General features: G+C 34.8%; 1 protein-coding gene across 4 annotated transcripts in view; it reads left to right on the top strand.

The window, feature by feature from the left end:
- Positions 1 to 514: 514 nt before the first annotated feature.
- The window catches only part of LOC106137977 (G protein-coupled receptor kinase 1), a 35663-nt gene continuing 17443 nt past the window's right edge, over positions 515 to 18734 (top strand). For 2 of the 4 annotated variants that reach the window (XM_060947158.1, XM_060947159.1), the window contains exons 1-6: positions 515 to 1011; positions 9345 to 9421; positions 14880 to 14953; positions 16403 to 16504; positions 18302 to 18376; positions 18459 to 18520. In XM_060947158.1, the coding sequence (XP_060803141.1) occupies positions 899 to 1011; positions 9345 to 9421; positions 14880 to 14953; positions 16403 to 16504; positions 18302 to 18376; positions 18459 to 18520 (503 nt within the window). In that variant the 5' untranslated portion in view covers positions 515 to 898. The other 2 variants (XM_060947160.1, XR_009657109.1) reach the window with 2 other exon arrangements.

The raw sequence follows: 18734 nt of genomic DNA on the forward strand, positions 1-18734 counted from the left end.
AAAGCGTTTGAAGTTAAATGTCTGTAGAAGGACATAATTAAAACTTTTCACCCGAGTTAGTTTCCGTCGGATTTGCGAAAAACTTGTACTCTTTTGTGGCTCTAAATTTGCGTATATAGGTGGCGCTTAATTCGCGCGTATTGGTTATAAGCTTATTTTATGTTACGTGCATATCTCAGGTCTTTATTCTTTACTTCGTAGGGACTCTTCCTAGTAAATACGATCTAATTAATAAATAACTTATTATTGCAATAAAAAATTGTACACGATTAATGCATTTTGTTAATCATAGTAACTAGGTACTTTACCTAGCTTTATAGTACCTAGATAGGTACTTTGGTTGGTACCAAGGTAGGTACGTAAAATTATTAATTGAATGAAGTTTGAAGAATGAATATAATTACTACCACAGACACAATACAACAATACAACTTCCATTCAGTAGATTATCGTTCTCTGATTGGCAGGTTGAACGTCATGTGTTTGAATGTAAAGTGTCTTCAATGTAGGGGTGTGCTATTTTTTAGTAGTGTGCGTAGCACTGGAGTGACGTGACGGGCGGGTGTAAAACGTTTTCACATTCATTTGCATTTTTTGTAAATATAAACTAGTAATATCAGTAACAGTAGTCGTAAATAATTGACACATTTTATTATTTATTTATCTAAACGTACACTATGTGATAAGGTGTTTTTCAATTGTGTAAAATACTCTTGGAATTTAAATGATCAGCATGTGTCACCAGTCATCAACAAATTTATAGTGAAACAGTGGCGAGTCGTCATGTGAGGGAAGATATGCCTATTAGTTAAATTTTGACTAGAATCAATTTGTATTTGTGTTGTGTACAAGTGATATTTATTATTTGCCTATTGGAAGTGATAAATTCAGTCGCAAAATGGCGGACCTCGAGGCTGTGCTGGCAGATGTCAGCTACTTGATGGCTATGGAGAAGTCGAAATGCACTCCAGCAGCGAGAGCTAGTAAAAAAATAGTTTTACCAGATCCAAGGTAAATTACTAAGACGTAGCATATTATCCACATACTGTCTGTACCAATAAATAAAATTCAAAATAAGGAATAAGATATCTTGTTTACAAATTCATTTTATTTACATTTTCATTTAATTTTCTATGAATTTGAGACTAAGACACCTGCTTGGCTGCCAAAAATACATTATAATAATAACAGAATCTGAATTACCCCTAGAAGCATTCTGAACGCGCCGCTTTATTTTACTGTTCCTATCCCTTTTCATTCCGCACAATACGATAGTGACAGCATATGTGGTTTCTTCGGAGCTCGACAACACTCGACGGCTTACGAATGGAGCCATAGAACATTTCAATTCAAATTTGAAAAACTAGTGATTGAAGAAAAAATATGGCCGCAAATTGACCGCTCCGCTCATATAGTAAAAATAATAAAATTGCGCATCTTAGAAACAAGAAGAACCCTGGCCAGGGCACAAGAAACCAAAATACAAGAAATTAAGGTACGTGTTGTGCGTTTACATTCCCGCTTCCCGCTTCTTCCTTTCACAATATTCTCTTTACCAAAAATCCAGCGACCTACATAATTGTTTTCCGCTATTCCATTTTGTGGTCCATTACGAGCCGCATACTTCAAACCCGCTTCATGCGTATTGTTATTGACGAGATTTGTTTAAAACCGCGATTTTCTGTAGATAATCATAACCGCATTGCGCCGACATTCGGCCGGCTTCTGTGTAGAATCTACCTACACAATTAAATAAAAACGTCCGCTCAGAGTACTCTCACACCGCTCACCGCTTATTTTGAATAAGATTTTGGTATTAAGTGTTTTATTTCGTAAAATACCTCTATCCGCCATCTTTTACCATGGAATCTAAACTCAAGTTGTTACAAGAGAAAAATAAGGTTCGCTTTGAACGTCTTTCTAAATTATACGAGGTAGGCAAAAATTTGTCTCCATCTACTACCGAATTGCGCTCGATTGAGACTTTTATGTCCGATAGTCAAACTGTAGACATATTGCGTAATGATTTCATGCAAACTTTGGATGAAATTAATCTATTACACATGGAATTAGATCCCAAATTCCAACCAAGTTATAAGTCACTTTCATCATTTGAAGATATTTATGCTCGTGTTGTAAGGTTCCGTGTAAATCTAAAAGGTAAATCCGTTTCTTCGAGTGCAGTTCCGCAAACAACGAATAAGGCTCCCTTCAAACTAGCTCCGCTTAATATTCCTAGCTTTGACGGAAAAATTGAAAATTGGCCCGTTTTCTATGAATCTTTTAAAGCTAATATACATTGTAATCCAGATTTAACAGATTCTCATAGAATTCAATATTTAGTTGGAAGGCTCACCGGAAATGCATTAAAAATTATAGCAGGCGTGATTCCTTCTGGCGAAAACTATAAGTCCATTTGGGACAGTTTGACAAAGAAATATCAGGATAAGAGAGCCCTAGGTTCGTATTATGTTTCCACGTTGCTTAATATTAAAGCCGCTTCAAATAACTCTGTCGCATTAAATAATTTCATAGATACATTTGACGCTGCTACCGCTGCACTAAATCAATTAAAAATAGAAGATACTTTTGATTTCATTTTATTTAATTTAGCATTCCGCAAATTAGATTCAAGTACCGCTCAGGCGTTTGAAATGACTGCTAGAAATAAAATGATTCCGAGTTATTCAGATTTAGTTGAATTCATTAAAAGTCAAGTAAAAATATTAGATCGCACTACTAATAATAATAATTCATTCAACCGCACTACTCAAAATAACAATGCTACTATTAATAATTCATACCGCTCCTGCCATACAGTCCATTCGTTCGTAACCCGCAATAATAATAATATCGACAACCGCTCTGTATGTTCAATGTGTAATACGTCTGAACACTTTCAGCTTTATACTTGCCCCGCATTTAAATCTTTGTCACCGAAAAATCGCCTTGAATTTATTAAATCGAAAGTAGGGTGTGTAAACTGCCTTAGCTTGACACATTCCGTGTCAAAATGTAATTCGAAGTATAAATGTAGACAATGTGGAAAAAGTCATCATTCTTTGTTGCATTTAGATTCATCCTCAAATAAAAACTCACCTTCTGCGTCATTTCGAGATTCGTTCACTAGGACAACCATACAAGACAGCGCTGCTTCGGCTACAACTGGTACAGAGAATTGCGCCTCCACCTCCGCGGCATCAATGCCCGTTATTAGCAAAGATCGCGAGCACGTATCGCTTTGCGCTCGCTCACCTGACCTAACGAATGTTCTTCCCTGTACCACGTTAACTTGTCATAACCGTACTGAAGTGCTTCTTTCTACCGCCAGTATTTACGCGTATAATAATGATAAGAATATAAAAGAAACTGTTCGATGTCTTATTGATAATGCTTCACAGAACAATTTAATTACTCTAAACTGTTGCAAAAAACTTAATTTGAAAATTATTCCGCTGTCAAATTCGACTTTAAAGGGTGTTGGTTTGACTTCCCGGCCTGTTATAGGGTATGCTAATTTTACGATTTCTGCAAAAAATAATAAACAAACTTTTAATTTAACCGCATTGGTCATAGATTGTATTACCGATCGTCTTCCTTTAGATTATATTGATACATCTATTGTTAGGCATCTGGTAAACATACCGCTTGCAGATCCATTCTGGCATATTCCTGGAGAAATCGAAATTGTCCTAGGAGCAAAGTTATTCCCATTCTTACTTCTTAGTGGAAAAGTCATTGCACCGCCAGCTCCGCCCGCTATTGAAACTGTTTTTGGATTTGTTTTCATGGGTGACGCCGCTGCTAATACCGCTTCGTCAGTCATTGGCGATATAACCGCAATTCAGTCTTCATCTTCCGCTTCATTTCTTACTTGTTTTGAAAAAAGTATAGATGCCTCTCTTTCTAAATTCTGGGAATTAGAGGAAGTTCCTGTGAATAAATTTCTTAGTCGTACTGATGAAGAATGTGAACAAATTTACGCTTCTACTGTCTCTCGCGACTCAACTGGTCGCTATTGCACCGTGTTACCATTTGCTAAGGATCCCAGTAGCTTAGGGAACTCGTACACTGTTGCTCATCGCCGTTTGTTGGCACTGGAACGCAGACTAAGCGACACAGATTTACGTGTGAGCTATAACGCCGCTATCATGGATTACATAAATAACAAATACTTAGATCCAGTGTTACCATCGGACGAGTCTGATGGAGGGTATATAATTCCTCACCACCCAGTTGTCAGATTGGACAAACAGACTACTAAAGTCAGGGTTGTTTTGGACGCGAGTGCTCAATGTCATAATGGTGTAGCTCTCAATGATATTTTACACACTGGACCTAATCTTCTTGCTAATTTAAAAATTCCGCGCCATCTGGCTGTAGCTCAGGGTTCTAGGGTTAATATAGTTGCTTTCGCTGACGCTAGTATGAAAGCGTATGGCTGTGTTGTTTTCTTACATGTTACCGATCCTACTGATAACATATGTGTCCGCTTGGTTTGTGCAAAGTCAAAGGTTGCGCCAGTCAAAGTAGTTTCACTTGCCCGCTTGGAGCTCTGTGCTGCCGTCATAATGTCCAAGCTAACCAAATTGGTCTACGATACTTATTCAGCGCGCACGCCTATAGATAATGTTTATGCTTTTTCAGACTCAAAAATAGCTCTTTCGTGGATTCATTCATCTCCACATCGGTGGAATATTTTTGTCAGCAATCGTGTTGCCAAATGTCACGAGAATCTAGAGCCTAAAAACTTCTTCCACGTCGCCGGAGTTCAGAATCCCGCAGACTGTCTGTCGAGAGGTTTATTACCTGAACAATTACTCACGCACAAATTATGGTGGAACGGTCCTGAATGGTTAATTACGCCTGTACCTCAGTGGCCGATAGAATCTTTTCAGCCTGAAAAATGTGAAGACTTGCCAGAATTTAACAGTAAAACGCTTGTAGCAACCGCTTCTCGTGGTGTAGAACTGTCTCCTCTTTGTTCTCTATCGTGCAAAGTTTCTTCATGGAATAAACTGTTAAGAATAATTGTATATATTTTACGCTTTGTAAGATTATTGCCCCGCTCTAAAAGGTTAGAGACCTCTCATATAATTACCGCTGAAAACTATTTGCTTCGATCAGTTCAAATCGCTCATTTTACAAATGTCATAAATGATTTGAAAAAGGGTAATATTCCTTCTGCCCCGCTTAATAAATTAGACTTATTTATATCGGAAGATAAATTAATCAGAATAGGAGGTCGATTAGCTAATTCAAACTTACCGTTCGAAGCGAAACATCCTATTTTACTTCCTAAACATGATAATGTTACTTACTTGATTATAGACTATTTTCACCGCGTACATTGTCATACTGGTGCCGCTCTTCTTAGCTCTTTGATTCGCCAAAAATATTGGATAATATCATCTCGATCTGTTATACGGCAACGAGTACATAATTGTAATTTTTGTTTTAAAAATTCTCCTTCGCATCCAACTCCTAAGATGGCGAATTTACCCGCATTTCGTGTTCAAGAGACAAAAGCTTTCGTTCATACTGGCGTGGATTACGCTGGGCCTATTAACATCACTATTTGTAGACGTCGTGGTCAGCGAAGTCAAAAGGCATACATTTGCCTATTTATTTGTTTAGTGACGAAAGCCGTTCATATTGAACTTGCCTCAGATTTATCTTCTATTACATTTCTTTCTGCGTTTAAGAGATTTATATCCCGTAGGGGTCCAGTTTCCCATCTATATTCCGATAATGGAACTAATTTCGTTGGCGCTAAGTCTCATTTGAATGAGCTTTATAATTTTTTACTTTCTTCAGATTATAATGATTTACTCTCAAGCGAGCTTGTAAATCGCCGCATAGAATGGCATATGTCTCCTCCCCGCGCTCCGCATTTTGGAGGAATTTGGGAGTCAAATATAAAAAGTTTGAAGACTCATTTGTACCGCATTATTGGCAATCAATTACTTACATATGAAGAGCTTTTAACAGTATTAACACAGATTGAAACAATAATGAATTCACGACCCCTCTGCGTACTACAGGAAGAACCGCATCTTGAGCCTTTAACTCCCGCGCACTTTATTATGGCTTCTCCACTACAGTACTTGCCACTCGCACCTGTATCTTCTACGCCGCTAGTTACACGTAAATCGCTACTCGATCAAATGATTCGCTCATATTGGAAAAGATGGCATTTAGAGTACTTGAATAATTTACAGGTTCGTCAGAAATGGTTGAAAGATGTAACGAACGTCAAAATTGGTACTGTAGTGTTGATACATGAAGATAATGTTCCCCCATTACGATGGCCATTGGGAATCATTGAAAAGACTTATCCAGGTGCAGACGGTACTGTGAGAGTAGCTTTAGTTAAAACTCAAAATGGTTTTCTTAAAAGACCAATCGTTAAATTAAGTCCATTGCCGTCGCAATAACAATACCGCATTTTCTTAATAATTTCTTATTTTATGAATGTTATTATATTATTTTTTCCGCTTTAGTTAATATTAAAATCCACTACTATTTACGCTACTCTATGAGTGATTTCCTTTTATTTTTCTTTTGAGAAAGCGATGTTTCTCAAGGCGCCGGAGGATGAACGCGCCGCTTTATTTTACTGTTCCTATCCCTTTTCATTCCGCACAATACGATAGTGACAGCATATGTGGTTTCTTCGGAGCTCGACAACACTCGACGGCTTACGAATGGAGCCATAGAACATTTCAATTCAAATTTGAAAAACTAGTGATTGAAGAAAAAATATGGCCGCAAATTGACCGCTCCGCTCATATAGTAAAAATAATAAAATTGCGCATCTTAGAAACAAGAAGAACCCTGGCCAGGGCACAAGAAACCAAAATACAAGAAATTAAGGTACGTGTTGTGCGTTTACATTCCCGCTTCCCGCTTCTTCCTTTCACAATATTCTCTTTACCAAAAATCCAGCGACCTACATAATTGTTTTCCGCTATTCCACATTCAATGATCTTGTATAATGACCATAAAACATATTGCCAGCATCAGCTGTTATTAAATTAAAGAAAAAAAAGAACTAACAGAAAAAATAATTTCATTTACAGACAATAAATTGGTTTGTTCAAATCCTTCAAATGAAATATAGTTGTCATAAAAGGCCAAACAGTTTCAGTGTAGGCCATTAACACTTGTTGAGGTCATTGTCCTCTTAAGTGATGATTTTGCTTTAGGTCTCAAGCAATTCCTATTTTGAAGATATGTCAGTAAACACAACAAAAAATTATAAAAATGCCTAAAGAAAGAAACAAAGTCTCACATATTATACATAAATAAATATAGTTTTTACTATAATTTTTATAACAATTAAAATATCTATAAAAGGTTAGTACTAGGTAGGTATGTTGAAATATTTACTTTTAAAACAGCATATATTCTGTAGTGTTTGTACCTACTATGGCTCCTTTTTATGTTTTTGTACTTGCCGCATAAAAGAGACCCTATTTTACATCACTAGACTGATTCTTTCCTCGAGAATTTTCTAATTTGTATTATATCTTTTTGTGACAAATTTTGTCTGCATCATTATTTTTTAGTTAAAAATAAATACAAATCTTTTTGTTTTGTAGCTGTTTACATATTGATTTCAATGGATGCTTCAGTGCATTACTGTTGGCACTTTAGTAAATTGTTATGTTTAGAACTGCAGTTTGGTGGTATTCTATACTTTTACATAAATAAAATCACGTCTTTATTCCTTGCTGGGTAGATAGTGCCAGCAGTCTTGCATAGACTGATAGGCCTCATTCAGCTGTTTTGCTTAATGATACTGATGTATTATTTTCTTTTTTTAATATTAATCTATACTAATATTATAAAGCTGAAGAGTTTGTTTATTTGTCTAAATGCGCTAATCTCAGGAAGTACTGGTTTGAATTGAAAAATTATTTTTGCATTGAATAGACCATTTATCGAGGAAGGCTTTAGGCTGTATAATATAATACTGCAAATATAAGAAGCAAAGAAATAATGGGAAATGTAAAAATACAGGGAAAATTATTCATGTTTGAGGGCGTCAATGATGCCCAAAATAACTAAATGAGGTCAAAGTCACGGGCACAGCTAGTATTGGATAATCAGGTCAAAGCAACAAAGGTTATTTCTTTATACTAAAGTCTTAAAGACCTTGAGGGAAACCTTTTATCTGATGAGCAAGTGGTAAATTATTCTCATGAGGTGCTTAAACATCAGCAGCGAACGGGTAGCCACCTGACATCTCTCTGAATCAGGATCAAGTGCCACAGAGAATCCTTGAGGAAATTTTATATGCTCTTTGTAGCATTAAGAATCAGAAAGCTGTTGGTGCTAATAGAGTCCCTATTGAATACAGATAGTCTGAGGACTAAAGACCTTGTTTTTGGCCTAAGGATAATACCAGGCTTAGGAACTTACCGTCTATTATCTTTTGTGGATAAAAATAGAGAAGGTCTTCGACTTGTGACATTGTCTTCAGTGATTCCAGATATCTTTACGATGTAATCTGCGACATGTATCGCGACTCCGATTCTTTGGTTAGGACTGCTGTTTGTGATACTAAAACCTTCCCCGTCTCAGACAGAATTCACCAAGGTGGAGAGAAAATTCCCAAAACATTTGGAGTATAGGGTGAACACAAAAAGATGAGAGACCAGTGGTTCTTATATCCAGTTTCATGAAAGAGCAGTGGTTTTAAGCTGATGCTCGTCATATGTCATTAGTTCATTTATTAAAGGGTCATTAGTAAACTTTGATATCTACCAAAACCTTTTGACCAAAACGATGCGTTGTAACGTGAATTCGAAAGTGTATATGTATAACCCATACTAATGTTGAACTTTGTCTGTCTATTACGCTTTCATATTTATAAACCTCGAGAATATATTTTTATGAAATCTAAAATGGAGGCCATCAAGCATCGAGGCTAAACAAAGTTTATATTTCTCGGGGAAGAAGTCGCGGCTCACTATTTAGAAATATTTTTGGAATAAACCAAGATTTTTACAGTGTCACGAAAGTAATTAAGTAAAAAAAAAACAACTAAACAATTTACGTGAAATAAGTATATTGCCAGACACTGCGTAATAATAAGTTAAGAAATATTATTTTTAATAGTGTTACTTATATCTTCACTTGATAAACAGCAGTTGGGCTTACAGACGTCATAAAAAAGTCAAAGCTTGGTCGTTGTCAGCTACATAAATAAAATATCTTGGTGATCGTCTAAAAGTAAACAAAACTATAAAACAACATTTTCTTAAAGTTGCCATTTTTACTCTTTCGTTATTTTATTGTTTATCTATAAGATTATATTTGTTTTTTTTTTGTTACAGTGTACGGAGTGTTATGCACAAATATATGGAGAAGAAGAATGAAGTAAATTTTGACAAAATATTTAATCAAGTCTTAGGTGAGTATAAATAAATAAATAACATTCATCAGGGTCATCCTCCTAGCGTTTGTCCCAGTTGCGTTCGCATCTCTGTCTAGAAGGAACTCGGGGTCCTCCTGTGACCACGATTCCTGGAGCGCAAAAGATAGGTTTTCACTCGAAGTGACTCTCGTCCCATCTGACATCTGCAATTTCTGCAACAACCAGCCAAACTTACCGTAAGAGCATTGAAAACTGTATGTACATAGAGAAGAGTCATTGGTCGCGATAAGATTTAAAACTGTGTCTTCATGTTAATCTCACTTCTTGTTATAAGACAGACCACAGACGTGAACCTTACGTGGCTTGAAATATAGGTCTAGGTCATGCGGATGGGATGCTAGTGGATTGGATTACTAGGGCTATGGAGTGAGATTCGGACATCTGCCTCGAAAATTTCTCACGTAATTTTGATTAGGCAGATTTTTATTATTATTTATTATGTAATAATATCTCCACATGAGTGAGCAGCGAACAAGTTATGAAATTGAAGTTTGACTATCCAAAAGTCACACGATAAACCGAATGTGTTGTAATTTCATAGCACCACCACATAATATAACGGCATTCATTCTAAAATCATGTGGTATAGAATGCTCATTTGCTAATTTGTACTTTTAGCGATATAATCATCAACAATATTTACCTTCGATGTACTTAGTTTGGAACACAATTTTTTTGTATTGTCATAAAAAAAAACTTCATATTTATCGCGGTGTTCATCTAAAGTTATTTAGCGTATGGAAATCATTTTTTTCTTGTCTCTTGACACATGTTCTTACGCAGACAACTTACCACGCGCCCCCTAGACGTCTACTTTGCTTTTACGGATACTCTGAATCTAGATGAGAGTATACTGTTATGTAAACATACAGGAGACCCTTTGAGTCGCTTTCATCTCGAAAGTTTGCGTCTGGCCTTTACAACTCGTTCCGTGATTGAAGTAGCGCATTTACCGCTCACACTTCGTAATGGCAATTAGATTTTTATTAGCCTGCACACGTCTGAAGTGTTTGTCTTGTTGTACCTTCACAGTATTCCACACTGCTTTGTTGATCGTGATTGTAATGCTAAGTTCTCACAGATAGAAAACATAACATAATATAATCATACCTCATAAACAGAGCCAACAGTCTTCAAAAGACTGAAGGCCACGTTCAGCTGTTTGGCTTAATGATAGAATAATAATTGAGAATCAAATAATGACAGGATAGCCCATCGTCTAAAAGAGGAACTCCAAGTATATAAGCCTATCCCTTAGCTGCATTTTACGACATCCATGGGAATGAGATGGAGAGAAAGAGAATTAGTCTTTAACCTTATTATTAAAAAATAATGCCTGGGTATCGTCTCCTATATAGTTAGTACAAATATACACATTAGATGCAATGTCTCAGTAAGGACAGTCAGAGCGATAGATGGGTAAACCATCTGACAAAACATTCTTAGGATGGTGTTGTTGGATTACTGGTCCTATTTAGAATTGCATTAATAATTGGGACTCCGCTCGCGTTAAACGGCCAATGCTGTTGATTTTCGTTGCCGTGGGAATTGCGGGAAATCTTCATTAACTAAGTACGTCTTTTCATTTGCCACAATAATTTTTTATTCAACACACACACACACACAAGCTGTGAAAATTGTAACCTTTGCGTTACTGCCTTGCATTTTTATTTCAAAGACAGCTCTTGTTTTAGATAATATCAAATGTTATCAGTGAACATGCGCCGAACGGCATATTTCATAAAAAAATATGGCTCATTACTTCTTATTTGTAGAATTGTCATTCACATTGCTTTTTACGAACGTGTACAGTATCAGCAAAGAAAGTGCTACTGCTGGAATAACGAAAGTGATCTAGATAAGTTTAATTCAGGATCGCTTTCGGAACAACTTTCTTGTCGGGATTTGTATCGTAAACAAGATTAAATGTATAAGCAGGGTCGAATTGGTGAGTCTTTTGCGCACGCACGCACGCTTTGGATTATTACCGTCACACATGGCTTTAGTTCATTTGGCGTAGTTATTTTGAAATCGTGTCCGTTTTAAATTTTAATTTTTCTAAGGTTTGCCAAATTTTGCTTTTCGACAACCGATACATACATGATGCCTTTGTGAGGTAGGCGTCGTGAATAGGATAATTATTTACATTCATAATTATTAAATTACTTAACACATTTATTTCCATTAATGGTAAGTAATTTATTCCCAGATATTTTTGACCATTTAAATACCAAGATTATAGATTTATCCAGCTATATTTTTAACCAAAAATCGTTGCCCAAATTGTGCCTTAAATATTTAACCCATGTCCAACTCGACCAGTATATATGCGATATTTGAATAACATGTCCATTATAATTCCCTGATTACAATGATTAGGATCAGGCGTCCTTCTAAGAAATCTCGTACAATCTGTAACCAATTTTTTTTCAGTTCTATCGTGGTAATAAAGGTGAGCAAAGCTTCATCAAGTCATCGATGATTGACTTTGGAACTCAGTTTTGTTAGTACAACATCTTACCCACAATTACAGCTGGAGGGTGTTTAGAATGTAAACCAATGTACTTGAAATTTTGCGTAATTATGAGTGTTTAGAAGGACAAAGTGCTTTTTATCCCGGTGAAAACTATAGTTCCAGTGGGATTAGCGATTGCAAAAACCTGTATTCTTTTGTAGGTGGCAAACATGCAAATATATGAACGAAAATATGAATTATATAATTTTATTTCATCCTTCAACCCTGTTGTATGTCCTTAGTCCGTATTAGATCAGGTTAGGCGCAATTTCAAATATGTAAATAGCTATGTGATTTACCTTCGAAGATTGTGTACTAAACGAAAAAGATCTTCTTTCTTCAAACGTAAAACTAACTAACTAGTTACATTTTCCCAAGGATTTCATAGATCGTCACATAGACAGAGAATAATTTATATTAGTAGGTACTTACATAATTCGTTTTATATTGTGCCCAGAGTTCTCTCTAGTAACGATTTCTAATGGCCTAAACTAAACTAAATGTAATTTTAGATTTTTCTCAAAAGACTCGGTCGCCTGCCTAATTCTGACCGGAGTTTCCACCAGACATATACATATAATTTCCTTCCTTTGCTTGCATATTTATCTATAAGAGAAAATAAATATTACATTTGAACGGTGCTATATTAGATCGTAAGATTTCATCATCAATGAAGCAAATACAGATCGGTTGTGATTTATGAATTCTTTGCGCTCATAACCGGAATTGATGTTATGACATTACGTATTCAGTTGCTCTATTTTGTCTTCATTCGTATTTTTATTATTTGATGCTTTTTTACTCCTGAATTTTGGTTAGTCTCTATCCTAGCGAACTATGTTTTAGTTTTAAATTGTTTTTGTTCCTAAGCGCACCCAAACGCCCCGAAGCATAGTGGCGGAGAGTGCAACTAAGAACATTCCCAAGTTACTGAAAACAGAGAGAGAGATTTTGTTTCCAAACATATTGAAATCTGCACTAACCTACTGTCTAGTCTTACTGACTGACTCACAGAAGCGATTACTATATAATAGTTTCATTATGTTTTTCTCAATCGCTGCTGGCTTTAAAACTGGGAATCCGGTTGAAACTGACACTTTTCAACAATTACAAGCCCAATGAAATGATTTTGCAAACATTTTATCTTTCGCCCGTGATCTCACACATCAGCTTGCTTTTGGAAAAACGTTAAGCAAATCATATCAGTCAGTACTGATGCCAATTGTATGAGCGAGTACATTGTATTTGTAATAAGGCTGACAACTGCAAAAAGTGCCAATAAACCTGTCTTATGACATACACACGTCTGGAAAAGTCCAAACCATAAATTTCATCTCAGTAAAAACTACAGTTTCCGTGACATTTGCAAATAACCTGAATTGTTTTGTAGGTGGCGCTAAATTCGCGCACTTTCGGTGAAGCTTCCTTATTTTCTATAACATACCTTACATTTTTAATTTATTTGACGTTACATCAACTATGTTGAGATATATTATTCGCTGGTTAAAAAATATGACTAATGATAAGACGGCGCATTCGGTGAAAGCTTGATATTGTAGCAAAGTAATGCCCGGCCGGGGAGAGTTACAAATGCAATTTGCTGTGACCCCACTTATAGTTGCAGTAAATAACTTTATCGACTGCAGTGGACATTGTGCGACCCTCTCTCTATATAGGCCACCAGTTTTATTTAGGTTACCTTTATTTACCTAAGTTATCGTTATGAAGATAAATAGTGTGAGTCCATAAAATATTTCAATTCAAGCATTGGCAACTGTAAAGCACTTACGAAAATGATCTTCGATGTCTTCGTTAGAAGTAATTTTTCTTACTGATTTATTTATTACCTATGCGACTGTACTAATGATGACAATATTAACGATTGCGTGGTACTTTTATTATTTGCATAAATATATTATATGTTAATAGACCAATAATGATGTGACATTCGAGTTAGTAGGTATCTGGTGATTTACGTCATAACAGGCAATGCGTGATGTTTGTGTTTACTTAGACTGCGGAAACGTATCATTGAAAAACGACTGGCCATTCGCGATATTTATCGTGCTTGATACATGACGTGCTAGCAGTTGATATAATTTGATAGTTAATATTTTATTTTGATGAAGCGTTGATGGTCCAATGGTTAAAAGGTGACCCAACTAAACCACGATGAACATATTCAAAACCTTCCGCGGCTATATACCAATGACTCATTTATGAGATTGCCAACCAATGCTCTTGCTACCCTTTAAAATAGTAGTGTGTTTTCAAATTATACACAGATTCCCTTCGAATACTACATACGTACATAAATTCACGACTTTTTTGGACGTGACTATTCAGTCTTTTCAAGACTGTTGGCTCTGTACCGCGCAAGGGATATTGACGTGACTATATGTATATGTCAATGTATGTGTTCCTTCTTCCCAAAGGGGTACGCAGAGACTACATCTTTCCACTTGCCACGATCCCTTTTCGCTTCTTCCACATTCATATCTCTCTGCATGCGTGCTCGTCGGTTTCAGGTACTTTAGAACTGACTTTTATATGAATAATTCATACAAAACCTCGAATACTAACTTTTTTCAATATGATTTATGGTGTTAATGTCAGTTCCTTCAATCAATCAATATACGTATGTATATGTAGTAGGTAGTACATCCTATAGTATGACAGGATAGCAGACACAAACGATAATCTATTGTTTGGCAGTTAACCTGGTATTATTCATAGATCAACGAAGAGACTCACACCGACAACAATCGCTAAAATATTTGTTTATAGCTAGACAGTTTTTTAGGTCTAGCTGGACATACAAAATGTTTCAGTTTTCTGACTGCATCGGACATTTTTGACAAGACAATTGACTGAACATACAAGTATACCTGTTTCATGTGGTATTTTGTGTTGTTTCAGGTTATTTATTATTTAAGGAATTTTGTGAACAAACGTCAGAAGAACCAGTGCCACAATTAAAATTTTATGAAGAGGTAAAGTATTGAATTTTTTTATTAATAGATAATTTTAATTACTGCTCTATATTATTGTAATAAACACACATAATGATCTTTTTTTTTTCTATTGTGTAACCTAAATGATTGTGTGGTATGATATTATGATGAATGAGCAAAGTGAGAGACAGTGACGTGATATGCAAACTAACAGACGGACCCTTAGGACCTCTCCTATCAGGTTTTAAGAAACAAGACGTGAAGTGGTGTCAGATTGGAAAAGTATTAGTTGAATAAAACTGTTTTTGTCCCGTAAATTTGGTATTTATTTATGGTCAGGACCATGTTAGATTCGAATACATATAAATTGAAATAAATAATAGCAAACGATAAAAGTATCCATACTTATTGTTATCGCTAGACCAAGTAGTCAAGATTTTTTTTTTAATAAGTACTTACTCTACCTAGCTATCAATAATTTCTTAAATGTACTTACTATTATTGTAGTACAAACATGTCGTCGCGAGTATTATACTTAGTAAAACAGATGAATTATTAATCTAGCTAACTAGCACCTTCGATTTCAGATTAGTCACTGAGTGACGTCTGAATAAATAACAGTTAAATACCTACCACTTGTTTGACATCCATATTCACAGCAAATATTGTTATTCAAATTCAAAATTCAAAATTCAAAATTTTTATTCATTATTATAGGATATTATTATATCGCTTAATAATTGTCGTATGGTTTAACAACTTGGTTGACGTCAAATAAATTACTTAAAAACTAAGTTTACTGCCGCTTCCAAGGCGTCAGTGCAGAAGAAGCGGTAACAAACTGCACTGCAGCATTTTCATCAACAACGTCAACTTCACAATATTAAATTATACTTAGAATAGAATGTGGACGGGAGAATACATTGTTCACGGGAGATTTATATATTTATGAGATTTAATATTGAAAAAAGAAAAATATATATATATATATATATTAATAAAGGTATAAATTAGCGTATTGTCTTTTGTTTTCTTAATCACGTGGTCGAGTGCAAATGTAAATTATAGATTAAAAGCACTAAAAGTAGTTCATAACTATACCGTTTGTTCTTTAAGCTTTACGTACTTTATTAGTTATTTTAGACTCATCGTAAGTGAATTTATGTATTATTTATGGGTCAATAAATTTCTATTAACCCAAATACAAATCAATCAAAACCAATCACTAATCAGTTACTTATTATAATTAAAGAGTATCCACAGACCTAAGTAGTTGCGATTTTTTCATGAGGCGCTACTGTTGGTCATTAAATAACTAGACCAGGAGAAAAATATTTTTTCCTGATGCGCAATTTAAAAGTTAGCAAAATAAAATGCGTTAGATAAAATGACACGTTTAAAATATTTTTTCTACATTGGTCATATAAAATAGGTGTAATTTTAATGACATAAGTATACATTATACTTAGCTCTTTATTTTGTCAACAGATTAAATTATATGAAAAACAAGAATGCCTAGAAGAAAGACGAAGGATCGCGAGAGATATTTATGACAATTTTATTATGAAAGAATTATTAGCACATTCACATGTAAGTATAAACGAAGTTTACAACAAATTATGACCAAAGTTACGCTTATTTATTGGAACATAAGTAAAGATTACAATCATTCGTAACATTTGGCTAATACCGTAGAATTTCTTTCCCTAGAGAAAATGATAAATATGTGTTGTTGATAAAAGTTGTTGCAAAGTTTAGACCAGTTGCTTTCAGATCCAGCTAAAAAAGATTTTTGTGTTGGACTAGTTTTCTTTAGTTATAAGCTGTGATACCTACCACTAGTCCTTCCATCGAAGAATGATAAAAAAGTAATTTAATAACTTTTGCTTAATGAACAGGAAAAAAATATGGTGAGCTGATGGGTTTATTATTTTATGCAATATTATTTAGAAGCTGTAAGATATAGTAGATAATAAATAAAATAAATAATTTTTATTTCGGTAGTGATGGCACTATGTACGCACTTCTTATCTATAACTGGATTAAAGAGATATGGGTGTTCAATAAGTAAATTGTGGAGTTTGCGAATCACTTGTCATTACCGCTAATGCCTAGGCTTTGGCTGGTTTTGTCATCAGATCTAGTTAATCCTCTGACTGACTGTGCCATAAAACCATGGTTTTATGACACAATAAAATACTCGAGTTGGACATTGCTCCAGTAATAGTTTATTTCTAATCATAATATATTTTGTTTTCGTTACGGTGACGAACATTGATTTTCATAACAAAACCTGGTATCTGGAGTTACGTGATACATTTTTTATCAAATTTTTTATTATTTCCTTTTTTACATTATTTAGTTTTTAATGGATTTTTTAAGAAATATATATAATAATACTTTAGTTTTTGGTGTGACACTGTTATATGTTTTTGACCTAAGCTGAGTATTGTGATAATTTATAATGCGATTTTACTTAACTAATTAACGTAAAATTCAGCACAATAATGACGTTTTCTAGTCTAGCAAAGAAATATTTAAAAAAAATTAAAGCGTCCAAGCCAATATCACTTATCCAAAATCAAGTTTAGAATCAAGGATTCTCATCTTTGAAAGCGTTTTCTTATTAAAACAGTTACCATGATCTTAAAATCACGAGTACAAAGACCGACTCGGTTTTTGAGCTTATAAATGAAATTCTATAATTTTCGCTGATAATATCATGGCAACTAAGGCATAGTAAACGAAACGAAAAATGAAAATAATAAATGGATCTAGGGTTGAAATGAGACTGCATCCGGCGCAAGCGGCTGTCGGTGTAATGAGGATCGTTATTGCGACTCTTGGCTCGCTGCCCAGTAAACCTTCGATAACAATCAACCGATTCTAGCAATGTGCTGCGAAAATCGAATCTCTCATTTACACAGTATCAACAGAGTTATTTATGCCGCAATAAAAATTCCCCTAAATCAAATTTAAGGATTTATCTTTGAGAATAATTGGCGAGAAGGTTAATTAAATTGTCTCCTTAAATACGAGAAAAGAAAACTGCCGACAGAAAGTCAACACAAAACTCTTTTTTTTCTTTATCAATCAAATTATTATAAACTCTTGCATTACTGAGTGACTGACGACCCACGTCGTAGGTAATAATGACGACATTACCACAATTAACGTAGCTTCTCTATAATTAAAGCGATCAAGAGCAGTAAAAGTTATATTTATAACGCCCATTAACTTGTAAAGTCTGAAGAATTAACATCACGTTGATTGAGATTGAATCAGTTCCGTGATTAAAGTGACACTGTTTCGTATACTTTAACAAATTTGAAACGTTGTGGTCACTTCTATTAATTACTTAGCTGATTGTGTCTCTTCTATTTGCAGGATTATTCAAAAGAGTGTGTAGCACATGTACAAAAATATTTAATGAAGCACGAAGTGCCACCTAACCTTTTTGAGGTATGTTCTTCTATAGAATCAAATATTTTTAATGCTTACAAATTTTTTAATTGTATTAACTGACATGCTTTTCTTATTTTAGCCATACATTGAAGAAATATTCCAACATCTACGAGGGGAGCCATTTAAAAATTTCTTAGAAAGGTAAATGTCATAATATCGTCTTATTTCTAATTATAAATATCAGCGGTATATATGTAGGTACTTATGACTGTGCTCTCTACTAGAAGTTGGGAGTGATAGCTTGGTCACTACCGAATACTGCTTGTGATTATAAAATAATTTAAAATTTTATGCTGAATAATCAATTGTAAATTTTTGTTGAGAATGAGAAAATCTGAGGCATAACTTGCAATAA

The sequence above is a fragment of the Amyelois transitella genome, chromosome 13, assembly GCF_032362555.1.
Source record: "Amyelois transitella isolate CPQ chromosome 13, ilAmyTran1.1, whole genome shotgun sequence".
NCBI classification, from domain to species: domain Eukaryota; kingdom Metazoa; phylum Arthropoda; class Insecta; order Lepidoptera; family Pyralidae; genus Amyelois; species Amyelois transitella.